The sequence below is a fragment of the Pempheris klunzingeri genome, chromosome 17, assembly GCF_042242105.1.
Source record: "Pempheris klunzingeri isolate RE-2024b chromosome 17, fPemKlu1.hap1, whole genome shotgun sequence".
Taxonomy (NCBI): domain Eukaryota; kingdom Metazoa; phylum Chordata; class Actinopteri; order Acropomatiformes; family Pempheridae; genus Pempheris; species Pempheris klunzingeri.
Genome location: NC_092028.1, coordinates 10,438,331 through 10,454,223, shown reverse-complemented (window position 1 = coordinate 10,454,223; position 15,893 = coordinate 10,438,331). Strand labels below are relative to the sequence as shown.

The 15,893-nt window shown below is 41.7% G+C and overlaps 1 protein-coding gene across 2 annotated transcripts; it reads right to left on the bottom strand.

Annotated features, from left to right (window-relative positions):
* Nucleotides 1-3,361: 3,361 nt before the first annotated feature.
* LOC139216176 (CD9 antigen-like) lies at nucleotides 3,362-12,403 on the bottom strand. 2 transcript variants are annotated; one of them, XM_070847238.1, is made up of 9 exons: nucleotides 12,329-12,403; nucleotides 11,973-12,078; nucleotides 10,555-10,660; nucleotides 10,352-10,449; nucleotides 7,188-7,262; nucleotides 6,987-7,088; nucleotides 6,357-6,452; nucleotides 6,063-6,146; nucleotides 3,362-4,564 (listed from the first exon to the last, which is right to left on the bottom strand). In XM_070847238.1, exons 2-9 carry the CDS (start codon nucleotides 12,036-12,038, stop codon nucleotides 4,475-4,477), a joined length of 717 nt encoding a protein of 238 aa, XP_070703339.1. In that variant the 5' UTR covers nucleotides 12,039-12,078; nucleotides 12,329-12,403; the 3' UTR covers nucleotides 3,362-4,474. The 2 variants fall into 2 exon arrangements, with proteins under 2 accessions (XP_070703339.1, XP_070703340.1); XM_070847239.1 differs by lacking the exon at nucleotides 10,555-10,660.
* Nucleotides 12,404-15,893: the final 3,490 nt, after the last annotated feature.

Sequence of the window (15,893 nt, the reverse complement as noted above, 5' to 3'; positions counted from 1 at the left end):
CTGTATGGAATATTCTGTCATGTCTCGCGCTGCTGCATATGACTATTCAAGCATAACGGGCTCTCCAATGTTTACTCACTGCGCTCAGATCAGCTCAAGGCCAACCCGTTCACTCCCTCTGCTTCACCCTGTGGCCTTGGCCCAGTGTCAGATTTCGACTGCTCTTTGGGCTGCTGTTCATACCTTGCGAAGGGTGAGTCTCTCCCCAAAAGGATCTTGTCAACACATCTGACAAGGAAGGAAATCAGAAAACTGGATATGAACCGGTTATCCTTGGCTATATGTGAATATTTTGCTTTAAACTTTTTTTACTGTCTGTGGGTGTGTCAGCAGATTGTACAATGGGCCAGTATTTAATCTTTGCTGTGCCTGAGTCTGTGGTGGAGCCCACAATAGCCCCCCCTGCTCATCCCTCTGAGGTCAGGAATGTGTCCTGCACAATGCAGAAGCTGACCTCTGACCCCGACATCTACATTGTCCCCCTGGACGGCTGTAGAGGAAGTGAACACGTAAGGCACGCTTCCACTGTATGTGCATTTCATAGAGTCCACAGACCACTGTGATGATGCCTTGTGAAATATTTTCAATATCATATCCTTGTTAGGTGTCTGGGCATACAGTGGTTCATCCACTGGAAGTCTGTGGCATCCATTTTCTTCCACAAGACCACAGTTCTGATGAGAACTCTCCTGTCAGGTATGGCATCACTGTTCACACAAATAACTGAGTTTGCAGCCATTAATATACAGAGCTGCAGCTTAGTCTGCTGTGAGGTCAAGTGGCCAATTATCACTGCATCGTAATCATTCTCATCAGGTGCTCACAAAACACCACCACATGCACACAGTTGCGTCTCCACCCTGTGGGCCAGAGATGCAACATTAATGGATAAATGAGAAACACTGTCTGACAAACAGGCTGTGACACACACACGACATAATTACCGTATGCCAGTGTGGCTCAGTTTAGTTTGGGATGTTTAGAGACACACACTCCACTGTGTTGTCAGATTTGTTTCCATGGCCCACTATCATGTACACCAGTTGCCTGTGTTGATCTAAAGGCTGATGGTGGAATGTAGTTCCTCCCCCGGCTCTCCAGGTGGAGTGAGGCTCCATGTGATGGATCAGCCTCCTCCACCTCCCGTTCAGTCCGCACCAGCCACCGTCATGGTGCAACTGAGAATTGCCACAGGTGATCGTCAACTTGACATCCACGCAACAGTTGCCATCTACTTGTTGCTGAATATGTATGTATTTTTTTAATGTTAAAATATTCTCTTTGTAGACGAGTCGTTCACCAGCTTCCACCCTGAGGCTCGCCTGCCTCTCAGCCTCCTGCGAGGCAGACTGGTTTATTTGGAGGTGAGCCTGCTGGACCCCCCAGAGCCGAGCCTGGTGCTGCTGGTTCACTCCTGCCTGGTTTTCACTCAAGCCCCATACACCAGCTGGATGCTCGTTTATGATGGGTATGTTACAGAGATAAAGGGAAATGAATGGAGTTGACACAATGAAATCTGAATTGTTTGTGCTGTGATGTCTTGGCAGCTTCCTCTGTGAACGTTAAACACAGACTAAGCTGAATGATGATTGACTACAACCTGTTACAATCTTTTCATAGGATTATGCCAAAGACAGACTAAGAATGGATTTATCCCTTTGGCTAGTTAAATATGCCGCGTGGATGTTGGATGTTAATACTTTGCATTACCGAGTTTGTGTATTGTTGTACTAGATAAAGTTTTTCACTTTTTAATCTGATGATGGGAGTTAATTTTTGTCCTCATAGTTTGTTGTATTATGTGAGTGATTCTCAAGTGCCATGTCGGCATATTATGGAAGGAAAAAGAATTTAAAAAAAAATCTGACTAGCCATGAAAAGGATCAGACGAAAGGCGGACGGCATGGTGAGTCTCAGTCACACGGCTTTGATGGAAAGGCTCGGACTGTAAAGGATAGCTGAAACCAGAACCTGTGGGGGGAAAAAAAATACTGCAAAGTGACTGGTCAGTACAAGTTTTGGAACTGGTCCAGTAGATCACCTCAAACGGCTACAATGCCACGGCCATCAAAACACGTCCCCTAAGACTTGGTTGGACCAACAAGGATTAATATTTAAACCCAATTAAATCAGACAAAAACGGTCATCTTGCCTCACAGAGCACAGGAGTCTAGTTGTTGTGACTTCTTAAGAGTTAGTTTGGATCCAAACTAGTATGCTAAAACACCAAATTCACAAAAAAACTAAATGATCAAGGCAGCAGTAGAAAGACCACTCCTATGTTATGCAAGGTAAAATTTTATGTTTTTGTTGTCTGAAACCAAATAAGCCCCTCGTTTAAAAATACCAGCAAGCAATCTTGCACCTGTAAATCTGAAGGAGCAAATGATCTCTTTGCTCCTCTTAAGACATTTTCAGTGGTGACCGCTCTTTCACTGTTCCTTGTTCAGTTGTCCCAGCGGGGGTGAATCACAGCTACATCCTTCCGCACGCTCTGACCACAAACACATCCAGAGGATCTTGGTTTCCAGCTTCCTGTCTCTGCCCTCAGCAAGTCCCTCCTACACGACTGAAGGAGGATCCTCTCATCAGGAGGACCCAGAGGTACATACCACTTTAACATGTTCATACAGTAAACGTCTGTTCTTGTTTTTGAAGTGATCGATAATGTGGTTCTTTCAAGTTCAGGCTGCTTTAAAACAAACACTAAAGGTTATCTATAATGGTGGCTATTTACAGACTATGATTACTTTATGTAGTTAAACTGTTTTTTTTTTTTTCTCCCCTTAGATCTACTTTTTGTGCTTGACAGAGGTTTGCTCCCCTGCAGACGATGACTGCGCTATAGGCTGCATCAACAGTAAGTTCAACACAGCAGAAATATGAAGTAGAAACTCAGCAGTGGTCGAGTAGTTCATCAGGAGGCTAACAAGTGTCTTATATATTTATTAGAAATGTATGATACAGTCTTAGGTCTTGTGGGTTTTAGACATGAAACTCAACAGAAAACTACTGCTCTTACAACCAGCTGCAACCACCAAAAATAATCTGATTCACTGAATATTTGTGACACAAATACTGTGCAGGTGGATTCCTTCAAATGACTAAATATATTGTGGCTGCATAGTTTCATTTTACTTTAATTAGCATTTCACAAAAACGCAGAGCTTTACAAGGAGCTGAAATGGTCTGCTGAAAGCCAACAGAAGAAACAAACTGGAAATGTGTAAAAATGTGACCATCAGCTTTGGCCTCTTTTTTTCCCCTCATAGGTCCCGACAGTGATGTGTGAGCAATGGAATAAACACTTTTACAAAACTGTACTCTATTTTTTGTTTTTTATGGAAATACCACATGCAGATGAGGGGAAAAGCCTTCTATGGAAGATTTATTAAAAAAGCTGAGCTTACAAACAATACTGTGCAATGCAACAGTTAGTACAGAGAAAAGAAAAAAAAGCAATTCAAGGCGTCCAGCTGTTTTCTCTATAAATGGGACACTTAACGTACTTTCTACTCACAGAAGCTTTTGGCAGGAATGAAACAGAAGAACTGTAAAACCGGCTACTGGAAAGGTGCTTCCCTCAGTATCACACCTGCCTTTACGTAATGATTCACAGCAGCGCTAAAGCATTTCGCTTGATGTTGATACAATCAGTTTAAAAGAACATAATGACTGAGGAAAGCCAGCACAGTAATTCTGTCACAAATGGAATGTCTTTGCTAAAATTACAGCAACAGAAACATTATTCTAGTGTACCTCTGTAACATTACACATCGTATCATTTTAAAATGAACTAGCAGTAACAAGGAAGTCCAGTGATTACAGCCCGATGTCCCTCACTCAGGACACGACCGTAAAAAAAATGTGATGAGCCATATCAAGGTTTGAGCTAATCTTGAATAAAAGCATATGAAATGATTTTTAAAGGTTTTTGATTTTTAAAGAAAATCCCTTTTACATCCATGAATTTTTAACTCCAACAGTGACTCTGAGTTTTAACGCTGCCACAAAACTGCTAAAAAGGTACAAAGCTACATGTCCTTGGTTGACTTAAACAAAGTGTCTGTTCTCTTCCTAATGGGAGTTGTTATGAAATAAATGGGGGGGTCTTGTCCTCAGGTTACTTATCATCGTCTAGCTGTGACAGTTTCTAGCTAGATGAATGACTAAATAAAAGCAACATCCATTTCTCCAAGAGTCACTGCAGGGTTTTATTTTTATATATATATATTTTTTAAAAAGCACAAAACATTTACACTGCAGGTGTTTTACTGGCACTGGACCAAGTTATTAGCATGATGTAACGTTTTAAGAAATGAAATGCAATTTTTAGCCCAATGCTGGTTCAGTTCAGTTCTAAGTAGTTCACACACAGAAAAAAAATCTGTAAACATTTGTTTGTTGAGCCTGAATTCCAGCGGTGGTCTTCTTTGATGAAGCATTGGGGGGGTTTGAAAAGTGAATCTTCCTCTTAATACACTGTGGAATAAAAAGCACTGATCTCCGGCTGCTCTCTCCTTGTCTTTTTCGCGAGGATAGTGGCGCAGACCAGGGCAATAATCTGTCATGCAAACACACAGAGGGAGGGAAGTAGGGAAGTAAAGAGCAGGATGGGACAAAGGGCTGTGTGGTGAACAACCTGCTTCACTGTTTATCACCTCCAGGATAAGACAGAATGAGTAAAGACAGAGTAGTGGTTTATTTTACAAGCCCCTCCTACCAACCTGCATGCAGCCACATAAAGAGAAGCTCATGTAAAACGTTAGGGTTAATGTAAAATGTTCAATGAGGAATACGTTGACACTCAAAGGAAAAATCCAGCCCTGATATGAATTTTTGAACTGTAACCGCTTCATTTACTGGTGGCACTGCTAATGGGGTAGAAGTTGGTGGAGGAGAGTTAAATAGTGACGGATGATTGTTGAAAATATGTGCAAAATGATTAGCTCAATCAGAAGCCATTGCTGTTAAACAGCTGACACATCTTTAAATCACCACCACCAGCATGTGGCCGATAATCTGTGGAAACAAACAAAACACGCAGAGACACAAAAGTTCCAATAGATGAAGTAATGTTTTAACAATAACTTGGCTTTTTAAGGGTGGATTTTTCCTTTTTAAAGAAAGCTGAGGACACCCTGCAGTGACCATGCTGAGAAGAGAATGGATAAAAACATGCATTTGTTTTCTCTATGCCAGACGATTGTGGAATAAAATACGTGAGTGAAAACTGACGAGAGTGTGCTAAGCCTGGTGAAGGCACACGTCCACAACGCAGTGATTCTGGTTGGCTTTAGGGATGAACGTAATCAAAGTACAGTAACCGTGAAGAGTTGAGAGGATGGCGGCTCAGAATGTGGTTTCACTTTTAACAAGACAGTCTCCAGCCATGCTTGCGGCCATGTGAGTCAATGTTTACTGTAGGCGCAGGTACATGGCTGCAGAACCTTAAGAATCACGTTTAGAATCGGGTTACTGCATAGTTTTTTAATCCTATTTCACGCCTGAATATTGTAATATTTAAAGAAGATAAACCATTGAAATTCTTGTCAATAAAAATCTTAAATAAGGAGCCATTGGTATGAAATGTTTCAGTATAGTCTCATCTTCTCCAGATGTTTCTTTGAGGATATCACATTGTCTCTGCCTTTGACCCTGCGGGCTACTGTACCTGCTTTGACTATGAGCCAATCAAGGCAAAACGAAGCTAATTATCTGTATCTGTCTTCAGATTAGCTGTCTAGCTTGGTTGCTTTACACAATTCAGTTGCATCTATAGTCCATCTCTGCTCTTATTTGCGTTTTGTTGCACTTCATGATCCGTATTAAGTGAATGGGCAGATTCTACCTTTTTTCACATTTGATTCTAAACACAGAAAAACAATTAAAATGTGTGTTGATTGTGTCTTTGGTTCACATGATGAACATTTTTTGATGAAATGAAAATGCAAATTAATTTGTTTTTGGTAAATTAAATGTGTGTAATGTAATGTTTTCATTCACCAGCCTACATTAACTGAAACATTACTTTCATTCTCTGTGTCTAAGTGTTTGCCTACCAAGAGAGCTCCAGTTCCAACAAAGATGCCCAGCACCAGTGGTGCTTTACTGTCAAAGACGGTAATGATGGTCGCAGGACAATTCTGTAGGAAGACCAAGACAGACTGTGTTAGCTACAGCATAGAGGGTTCTCACAGAGTCTACAGAATACAGCAATTCACTTTCCATTGTTGTGAATGTGAAATAGCTACATTTCTTTTATTCAGTTTTAGTTATAATAACTCAAGACCATACAGTGCTTAACATGTACACAAACCTCATTAACACAGCTCTGTTCATTGGCGAAAACTTACAGGCATGATGATGTGCTCCATGAACCCATCTGGTTTGGGACAAGTATTTTTAGCATACTCGATCACCGGGACCCCCGTAATTCCACAGCAGTGGAGCTACAGCAGAGGGAGATGATCACAGTGATGAGCAGCAAAACCTCACATTTCACATCATTAGTAATGTTGGTTGAGTCACAACAATGTCGAGATTGTTGCTCCAGCAAACAGGAGCTAACTGGCTAAACTTGGTAGCAGCTGTTGAGCTGTCTTCAGAGTCAGGTGGTACATGATTGGCTGAAAGGTGAGAGGGAGGTGACAGTACCACTGTCATAAAAAGTGAAATGAAATATCAAATAAAAACTGACTTCTGAACATATCATTAATAGAATTTTAATGAAATCCTCTTTAATTCCATAAATTCTTGGTTCACTTACATATTTTACACCATTTATTCACATGGTTATTTATTTCAAAATGTCTTTTTACTTATTTCATACTGAACACTTTACAGGTCCATATCAATAGAAACAGACTTTTTTTAGTACACAAGTTACAAATGCATTGTGTTGAAAAAAGCATTCAAACAAACAAGACTTAAGTTAAACAGCTTTTTTATGAAGTTGGAAGGAAGGGAACAGAGTTTGTGCTTACCGTAGTGTGGATGAATGTGAGCGTGGCACCAATGACTGGGTCTTTGTTGGTCAAATACAGAGCATACATGTTACTGTAGAACTCCCCGATGTTCAGTGCAAACTTGGGATAAAAATAAAAACATATCAATAATTGTAAAAACAAGGTATTAATTGATTTGTTCATTCTATTTGCCATCCTCCTTTTCCATCTCCATCTCACATCATCACTCTTGGAAGAAGCAATCACCCCGACGGCGATTTCAGCTATAGCCAGAATGATCACAAGGGTCGCGAACTGAAAGGACAGAAGAGGTCAATACAGCTAGTTAGAACACCAACGAAACAGGTAAGCAAACTGAAAAAACAAAATGTACGATGCTTGATCCACTGTGTTCGCCCACTACTGTGTGTGTGTGTGTGTGTGTGCATGAAAGCAAATTTATGCAAACGTGTGCTGGTTTTGTTTTCACCTGTAGAAGAGCGCTGAACTTTTAACAAATATGTGCTCTGTGTGCAGCATTTATTTTAAAAAATCCCTGCTGTTTGATAGCAGTTTATACCCACTGTGTTGGTGGAAATAACCAGCCTTTGTGTGTTTAAGAGCACAAATCTTGTCACCTTCAGAAAGGATGACGAATGAAAAGAGTGCCAAATAAAGACAAAGGTCAAATGAGCAGAATCCAGAAGATTCACGGAGCTCGCCAGAGGCAGAGCTACGAGTAACGAGAGGATCTCTACATTCCTCACTCCTCCCTCGCATCGGCTAGTTTCTCCCCGGTGTGTTGTGGGGTTTTTCTCAACATGAAAGTGAAACAGTTTGGATACTTTGTGGTTACAGGTCTGTGGAAAGTATGTCTGTAGGTTTCAGGAAGAAACGTTACAGTGTAGTGATGAAGAAGAATGAACAAGTCAGTGAGATCTTTTTGAGCAAGGAGTGAAAACATGGAGCAGTACAAAGACAACAGATACGAACAGTTACAACTTGTCCATATTACTTTAACCCTTTGTTGTAAAAAATACTAAAGACTACAGGAATAACACAGTAGTGGCCGATGCTGGAAGCCTCTGACAGAAACTTGTGTTCTACCAGTGATCCACCAGAAAAGTCTTTAACACTTGGCCTTGAATGAAAAATGGGATTGCGTCACTGAAAGAAAGCTCACCAGTCGTCTCAAAGAGCCGCACCTCAATTATTTATGGTTTGCTTTCTAATCTCTTAGAAAAAGACCCGTGCAACCTGTTCACTCAATTAACTCGTGTTCCTTGGTTCTTCATTGTACATGGCATACCCCCATTGGTTTATATGCTTTGCTGTGCTCTCTGTTGTGTGTCTGGTTGCATGTTTCAGTCTTTTGAGGAGCTCTGAAACATCACGGCTGCATAATTTACCCACAACACCTTGTGGCAGGAGTACCCCGATCATTTAGTTAAGTAAAAGAAGCAGTACCACAGTGTAGAAATACTGTTACAAGTACAACTGCATTCAAAAGAAATGATATTACAGTCTAACTTGATCCGTATTAATATTCATCTTTTTGTTGATTTATTATGTATTAATGATCTGAATCTGAAATATAGCTAGTAACCCCCTGACACTGCATGCCCCCTTACAGATGTCTTCTGTTTTTGCTTTTTTGTCACACTTACATGTTTCAGATCATCAAACAAATTTTAATATCACACAAAGATAACCTGAGTAAATACAAAAAGCAGTTTTTAAATGATGATTTTATTTATTAAGGGACAAAAGCTATCCAAACCAACCTGGCCCTATGTGAAAAAGTAATTGCCCCCTAAACCTAATAACTGGTTGTGCCACCCTTGGCGGCAACAACTGCAATCATTTGCAGTAACTGGCGATGAGTCTTTCACATCGCTGTGGGGGAATTTCGGCCCACTCTTCTTTGCAGAATTGTCTTAATTCAGCCACATTGGAGGGTTTTCGGGCATGAACGGCCTGTTTAAGGTCATGCTACAGCATCTCAATTGGATTTAAGTCCGGACTTTGACTAGGTCACTCCAAAACCTTTATTTAGTTTTTTTTTAGCTTTTCAGAGGTGGACTTGCTGGTGTGCTTCGGATCATTGTCCTGCTGCATAACCCAAGTGCGCTTGAGCTTAAGGTCACGAACTGATGGCCGGACATTCTCCTTCAGGATTTTCTGGTAGAGAGCAGAATTCATGGTTCCATCAGTTACAGCAAGTTGTCCAGGTCCTGAAGCAGCAAAGCAGCCCCAGACCATCACACTACCACCACCATGTTTGACTGTCGGTATGATGTTCTTTCTCCCAAATGCTGTTAGTTTTACGCCAGATGTAACGGGACACACACCTTCCAAAAAGTTCCACTTTTGTCCCGTCAGTCCACAGAATATTTTCCCAAAAGTGTGGGGGATCATCAAGATGTTTTTTGGCAAGTGTGAGATGTGCCTTTGTGTTCTTTTTGGTCAGCTGTGGTTTTCACCTTGGAACTCTCCCATGGAGGCCATTTTTGCCCAGTCTCTTTCTTATTGTTGAATCATGGACACTGACCTTAACTGAGGCAAGTGAGGCCTGCAGTGCTTTAGATGTTGTTCGGGGTTCTTTTGTGACCTCCTGGATGAGACGTTGATGCACTCTTGGAGTCATTTTGGTAGGCCGGCCTGGAAGGTTCACCACTGCTCCATGTTTTCTCCATTCGTGGATAATGGCTCTCACTGTTGTTCGCTGGAGTCCCAAAGCCTTAGAAATGGCTTTTTAACCGTTTCCAGACTGATAGATGTCAATAACTTTGTTTCTTGTCTGTTCTTGAATTGTTTTAGATCGGGGCATGATGTGTTGCATTTTGAGATCTTTCAGCCTACTTCATGTTGTCTATTTAAGTGCTTTCTTGATTCTACAGCTCTGGCAGTAATCAGGCCTGGGTGTGGCTAGTGAAATTGAACTCAGCTTTAAAAAATGTGGTTAATCACAGTTAATTCATGATTTAACAAGGAGGGGCAATTACTTTTTCACATAGGGCCAGGTTGGTTTGGATAGCTTTTTTCCCTTAATAAATGAAATCATCATTTAAAAACTGCTTTTTGTGTTTACTCAGGTCATCTTTGTGTGATATCAAAATTTGTTTGATGATCTGAAACATGTAAGTGTGACAAAAAAGCAAAAACAAGAAATCTGTAAGGGGGCAAATACTTTTTCACAGCACTGTATATCCTGATATAATAGTTGATTTGTTATTAAACTGCACATCAGCTGTCACCCTTCATCTCAAAGAGTCAACTGATCTGTTCTACGCATCATTCCTTTACAAGATGTTTTACATAAATGCAAATTCACTTCACCGGAATTGGAATTACACAACGGGAAATAAATCTTGGCTGCAAGAAGTTACGAAAGTCAGTCTCACCACTTGCAGAGCACTTCTTTTCTCGTTGCAGGCACCGTACTCTCCGAACGCCACCACAATCAGCATCACTGACCCCAGAGCTATCAGCACAGTCACAGCTGGGGAAGAAAATGACAAGAGGCACACAGGTCTGTTATTGAATATGTATCAGAGAATATGTCTTTGAGAGACGAAACGAAACGAAATTTGAAATATGCACTGACCCATAACAAATACGCCGGAGTTGAGGGACTCTGTTTGGAAGATGGGTCTGGTGCTGTTGCTGAACCTCAGCCACAAGCCAAGACCCAAAAAGGCAAACCCCACCAGCTGCCAAAACACAGACATGAAACAAAACTACAGTGTGGAAGGTGCAGAACACCCAACAGCAATCCTGGTTACACGGTTTCACTTCCTCAAATATTCCTCCTTAGTGTTCTGTGCGTCACTGAGACAGATGTGATCATTTTTGGTTACTTCTGAGCAACAGGTGGGCATGCAGCTTAACAGACGTGCCTCACAAAATGTTTTCTGAACGCACAACTGTGGGACAGCTAGGCAAACAAAAAGAAAAGCTTTTAGGGCCGACACCTTTCGAACAACAAAAATACACTGAATCACAAAGCAACAGTTGGCAGGAAATCAGTTTCTATTTTACATCTATGCTTTTTGACTTGCAGTACTCGCTATATCTCTCTCTATATTTCTATTTCTATATATTCCTGTGTCTTATACTTATTGTGTTTATTGTTGCACCACATACCAATGCAAAGTCCTTGTATGTGAAAACCTAATTGGCAATTAACTTGATTCTGATTCTGAAAAGCACAGAAAAGAACTAAAGAAGCTGTGTAAAATAGGGTATAAATGAGTAAGTGTCACCTCTCCCTTGGTTTTCTTCCATCTTGTCGAGTGCTGTAGAGGTGATTAGTATGCCATTAACCATTGACATGTATTTGATCTTCCAGGAAGGGGGTGTCAATCATACGGCCTGCGGGCCAAAACTGGCCTGCCACAGGGTCCGATCTGGGCCGTGGGATGACTTTGCAAAGTGTAAAAATTACAAAGACATTAACCGCTATTTCAAATGAGCAAAATACTATATTGTTCAGTTCCAGATGCCTGTGATCAAATGTTTTGTGCCTCTGTAGATACACTGTGATCTGTAAGTTGTAATGCACATGTGTAAATGATAAACTGAGGCATAACGTTGTTGAAATTTTTCTTAAGAAATTTTCAGTTCATAAAAAGGTCGTTTTGTAAAAAGAGAGTTCATTAAATGTGAACATTTTCAGAATGTACTTTTTTGCACTAAAACAAAGGGGACATTTTGGAGTTGTCGTTATTTATAGGTTATTATGCTATGATTTGAGATCATATCGGGCAGTGTGAGGCCTCTGATGAGTTTGACAGCCCTGTTCCAGGAGATTACATGCAAAAGGTAAAAGCTGAGGTGGGAGCGGCTGACAGTGACGCTCCCAATGGGACCCAACTGCACTGCAACAACTTTTAATTCCACTTAGGAAAAAACCCACCACGAAAAAAAAGCTTTTTTCCTACTAAAAACAGTACGGTCAAATTAAAATTGCGGTTTTTCTTCTTTCTCCCAGAAGAACGCAGCACCGTAACCAGACCTACTTACCGCAAAGATGAGGTTGAAAATGAAGAGGACATATTTGCAGAAGAGGCCACATCCGTCCAGTGCCATGACGACCAGCGGGTTGCTAAGCTACGTCCACTTGTGAAGTCTGTAAGGTTTATAAACGAGTTACCTCATCAACTGTATACGGCTGAATGTACGTATATTTAAAACACATACATACACACACACGTACTTTCACCTCTTACGGTTGTTTTAGGGTGTTTCCCACGTGAAGTGCGTATTAAACAGTTAGTAAACCGTCCCAACGCCTTAACGGCGCCCTTTCTTTTAACGACATCGTTGAGAAATGTAGCAGCGGTGTTACACACGACATTAGCGAGGAAATAAATTAATACCTGTGTCCGCTGACGGCTTTGCGGTTCTTCTCCTCGGACTACTGTTAAGGAGGAAACTCCAACAAGATACCAACAACAGACGCACGCGCACACGCACACACTCATTGGGCAATAACATTGCGAGTTGGGCCAAATCTGTGCCAAGCCCCGCCTCTTTGGCTCGCTCAGTCATTTCATTGGCTGAAAGGTGTGACTGACGCGAAGAAGCACCAATAAGCAGAGGAGGCGGTGGAAAGGGCTGGCAGAATGAAACTTGAGGAAATGAGAGTGAAAGGGATGATAGATGCCAGCTGTGACTGTGAATATCACCGCATTTGACCTCATCTGATACAATAGTAATTCACAGACAAATGTAGGGCAACATAGTACATTCTAGCCGAATACCTTATTTATCAGCTAACTTTCCATAAATACATCACATTATGGATAATTGTGAAACTACTTAAGACAAAGAAAAGGACAGGAAATGATTCATGGCTTCTCCCCCCTCTCTCACTCTTCCCTCCCCTTCCCTCTATCTCCACCCACACACACACACACACACACACACACCAGTTAGGCGTAGCTACCAAAGGGCAAGGACTGATCAACCAACTGACTGATCAACCGACTGAGCTTGGCATCTTCTAGCTTGCAATCAGCTACTCATTGACAGCATAGCACAAACCAAAGAGAAAAAGCTTATTATCATATATAAGCAGCAAACCTTCAAGTTTGAGGTGCTGAAATCTGATAATGTTTGACTTGTTGACATGTTTTGTCTATGGACTGATTATTTTAGCTCTGAACTAAAGCTATCTTCTATGTCTGGGTGTGTTAAACCGTTCTTGAGTGACAAATGAACCTTTTCTTGCCCACAGAGTACTGATGTGCAAGAATACACACTGGCAGTGGAAAAAGAAGCACGTGTTCAAATAGAAATGAAAACTACTCAATGTGTAAGACTGCTATGGGAACTGTAAAAGGGATACACAGCGCCACTGACATACAGATGTTTCTGCGGGCGCTGTGGTTTATTTTTCACCACCAATGTCTCTTTATACCCCGTGAGGTCTGTTGCTGGATTAAGAGAGTAATGGCTTGTGCGGCCTCTCATAGCCTCCGTCAGTGAAGCAGGCGGCTGTGTGGAGTGATGTGACCTCACTGTCGTCCATCACTGCAGGTTCAGTGGGTGGTGGGGGGGGGGACAGGTGGTAGGAGGGAGACGGAGGTTGATAGAGTGAGTGACTCAGAGGGAGAGAGAAAGAAACACACACAAACGCATACACACAATACACTGCAGTGCTCACACGCAATCACACACATTTACACACCGGCAGTCTGTCTAAAGTGACAGCAATCATCTTTTCTGAGGCAGGCAGGTGAAGTGAGGAATCAGCACAGATTTTATCACATAGGTGTGTGTGTGTGTGTGTGTGAGAGAGAGAGAGTCAAGACACAGCATTTCTCTTTTTAAATGACCCCCCCCCTCCCCTCACCTCCATCTCACTTTCTGCAGCTTTTCCTCTATGAACCTTTTTAAATAACAGCAGCCATATTTGACTAGTGTTGCTTTTGTACGATTTATATGACAACAGTTTTTCAAGTGAGCAGTGATTTTTCTCTTTTTCTTTCAATATGTCTGTGAAGATTCTCAGTCATCCAGGTCATACTTATTCCTTAGGAGTTGAGCAAAAAGTCAACTGGACTTGTTGAAGGTACTTGAAGGCGTTTCGCCTCCCATCCAAGAGGCTTCTTTAGTTCTAACTGACTGGTCAGGCATATAAACACTGTTCAAGTCGTTAGGCCCCGGGTGGGTCCTATGTGGGTCGTTACCCAGTCGTCATGTGAGTCGTTAAGTCATATGAGTCATGGTGTGAGTGGGTGTTGAGTCACCCGGACATTCTCCAATGTACAGGTATGGGCATTCCTCACTGCGTTGCACTGCATACACCACGTTGCTCTGTTTATGTCGGGGGGGTTTGTCCTTGGGGTGTACCAGCTACTGTCTCAGGGTGTTGCCTGGTTTAAAATGTACAGGGATGTCATGCTTATTGAAGATCCTCCTAAGTTTCTCTGATATGCCTGAAATGTAGGGGATGACAATGTTGTTGCGTTTATTGTCCTTCTTTTCTCTGTCCATTGTGTTCTTTTTTGCAGTTTTAACAAAGGCCCAGTTTGGGTAGCCACAGGTTTTAAGTGCGTCCCTAACATGTTTCTGCTCTTTCTCCTTTCCCTCTGCCCTTGTGGGCACTTTTTGAGCCCGGTGGTGCAGGGTTCTGATCACCCCCAGCTTGTGCTGTAGTGGATGATGTGAATCAAACAGGAGATATTGATCCGTGTATGTGGGTTTTCTGTACACTGTGAGGTTCAGGCTCCTGTCCTCTTCAACGTGTACTGCACAGTCCAAAAAGGCCAAGACATTACCCTTGACATCTTCACGGGTGAACTTGATGTTGCAGTCCACTGCGTTGATGTGGTCTGTAAAAGCCTCTACTTCTTGTGCCTTGATTTTAACCCAAGTGTCATCCACATACCTGAACCAGTGGCTGGGAGAAGTTCCTGTGAAGGATGTCAGTGCCTTGTTCTCCACTTTTTCCATGTATAGGTTAGCCACTATGGGTTAGGACAAGATAATAAAATAGAGCTCTCTCTCTCCACGTTCTCTCTCCTTTCAAAGCACATCAGTTTCAGCTCCTTAACATGACACTCTCCCTTTGTGGTCATCATGTCACCACTCGCCCCATTCCAGCTTCCTGTCTCTGCCCTCAGCAAGTCCCTCCTACACGACTGAAGGAGGATCCTCTCATCAGGAGGACCCAGAGGTACATACCACTTTAACATGTTCATACAGTAAACGTCTGTTCTTATTTTTGAAGTGATCGATAATGTGGTTCTTTCAAGTTCAGGCTGCTTTAAAACTAAAACACTAAAGGTTATCTATAATGGTGGCTATTTACAGACTATGATTACTTTAATTATGTAGTTAAACTGTTTTTTTTTTTCTCCCCTTAGATCTACTTTTTGTGCTTGACAGAGGTTTGCTCCCCTGCAGACGATGACTGCGCTATAGGCTGCATCAACAGTAAGTTCAACACAGCAGAAATATGAAGTAGAAACTCAGCAGTGGTCGAGTAGTTCATCAGGAGGCTAACAAATGTCTTATATATTTATTAGAAATGTATGATACAGTCTTAGGTCTTGTGGGTTTTAGACATGAAACTCAACAGAAAACTACTGCTCTTACAACCAGCTGCAACCACCAAAAATAATCTGATTCACTGAATATTTGTGACACAAATACTGTGCAGGTGGATTCCTTCAAATGACTAAATATATTGTGGCTGCATAGTTTCATTTTACTTTAATTAGCATTGCACAAAAACGCAGAGCTTTACAAGGAGCTGAAATGGTCTGCTGAAAGCCAACAGAAGAAACAAACTGGAAATGTGTAAAAATGTGACCATCAGCTTTGGCCTCTTTTTTTCCCCTCATAGGTCCTGACAGTGATGTGTGAGCAATGGAATAAACACTTTTACAAAACTGTACTCTATTTTTTGTTTTTTATGGAAATACCACATGCAGA

Coding starts and splice junctions, on each gene's coding strand:
- LOC139216176 (XM_070847238.1), bottom strand. CDS start 12,038: ATGGCACTGGACGGATGTGGCCTCTTCTGCAAATATGTCCTCTTCATT. Junction 10,450..10,554: donor CTCCGGCGTATTTGTTATGG/GTCAGTGCATAT, acceptor TTTCTTCCCCAG/CTGTGACTGTGCTGATAGCT. Junction 6,453..6,986: donor TCACATTCATCCACACTACG/GTAAGCACAAAC, acceptor CCTCTGCTGTAG/CTCCACTGCTGTGGAATTAC.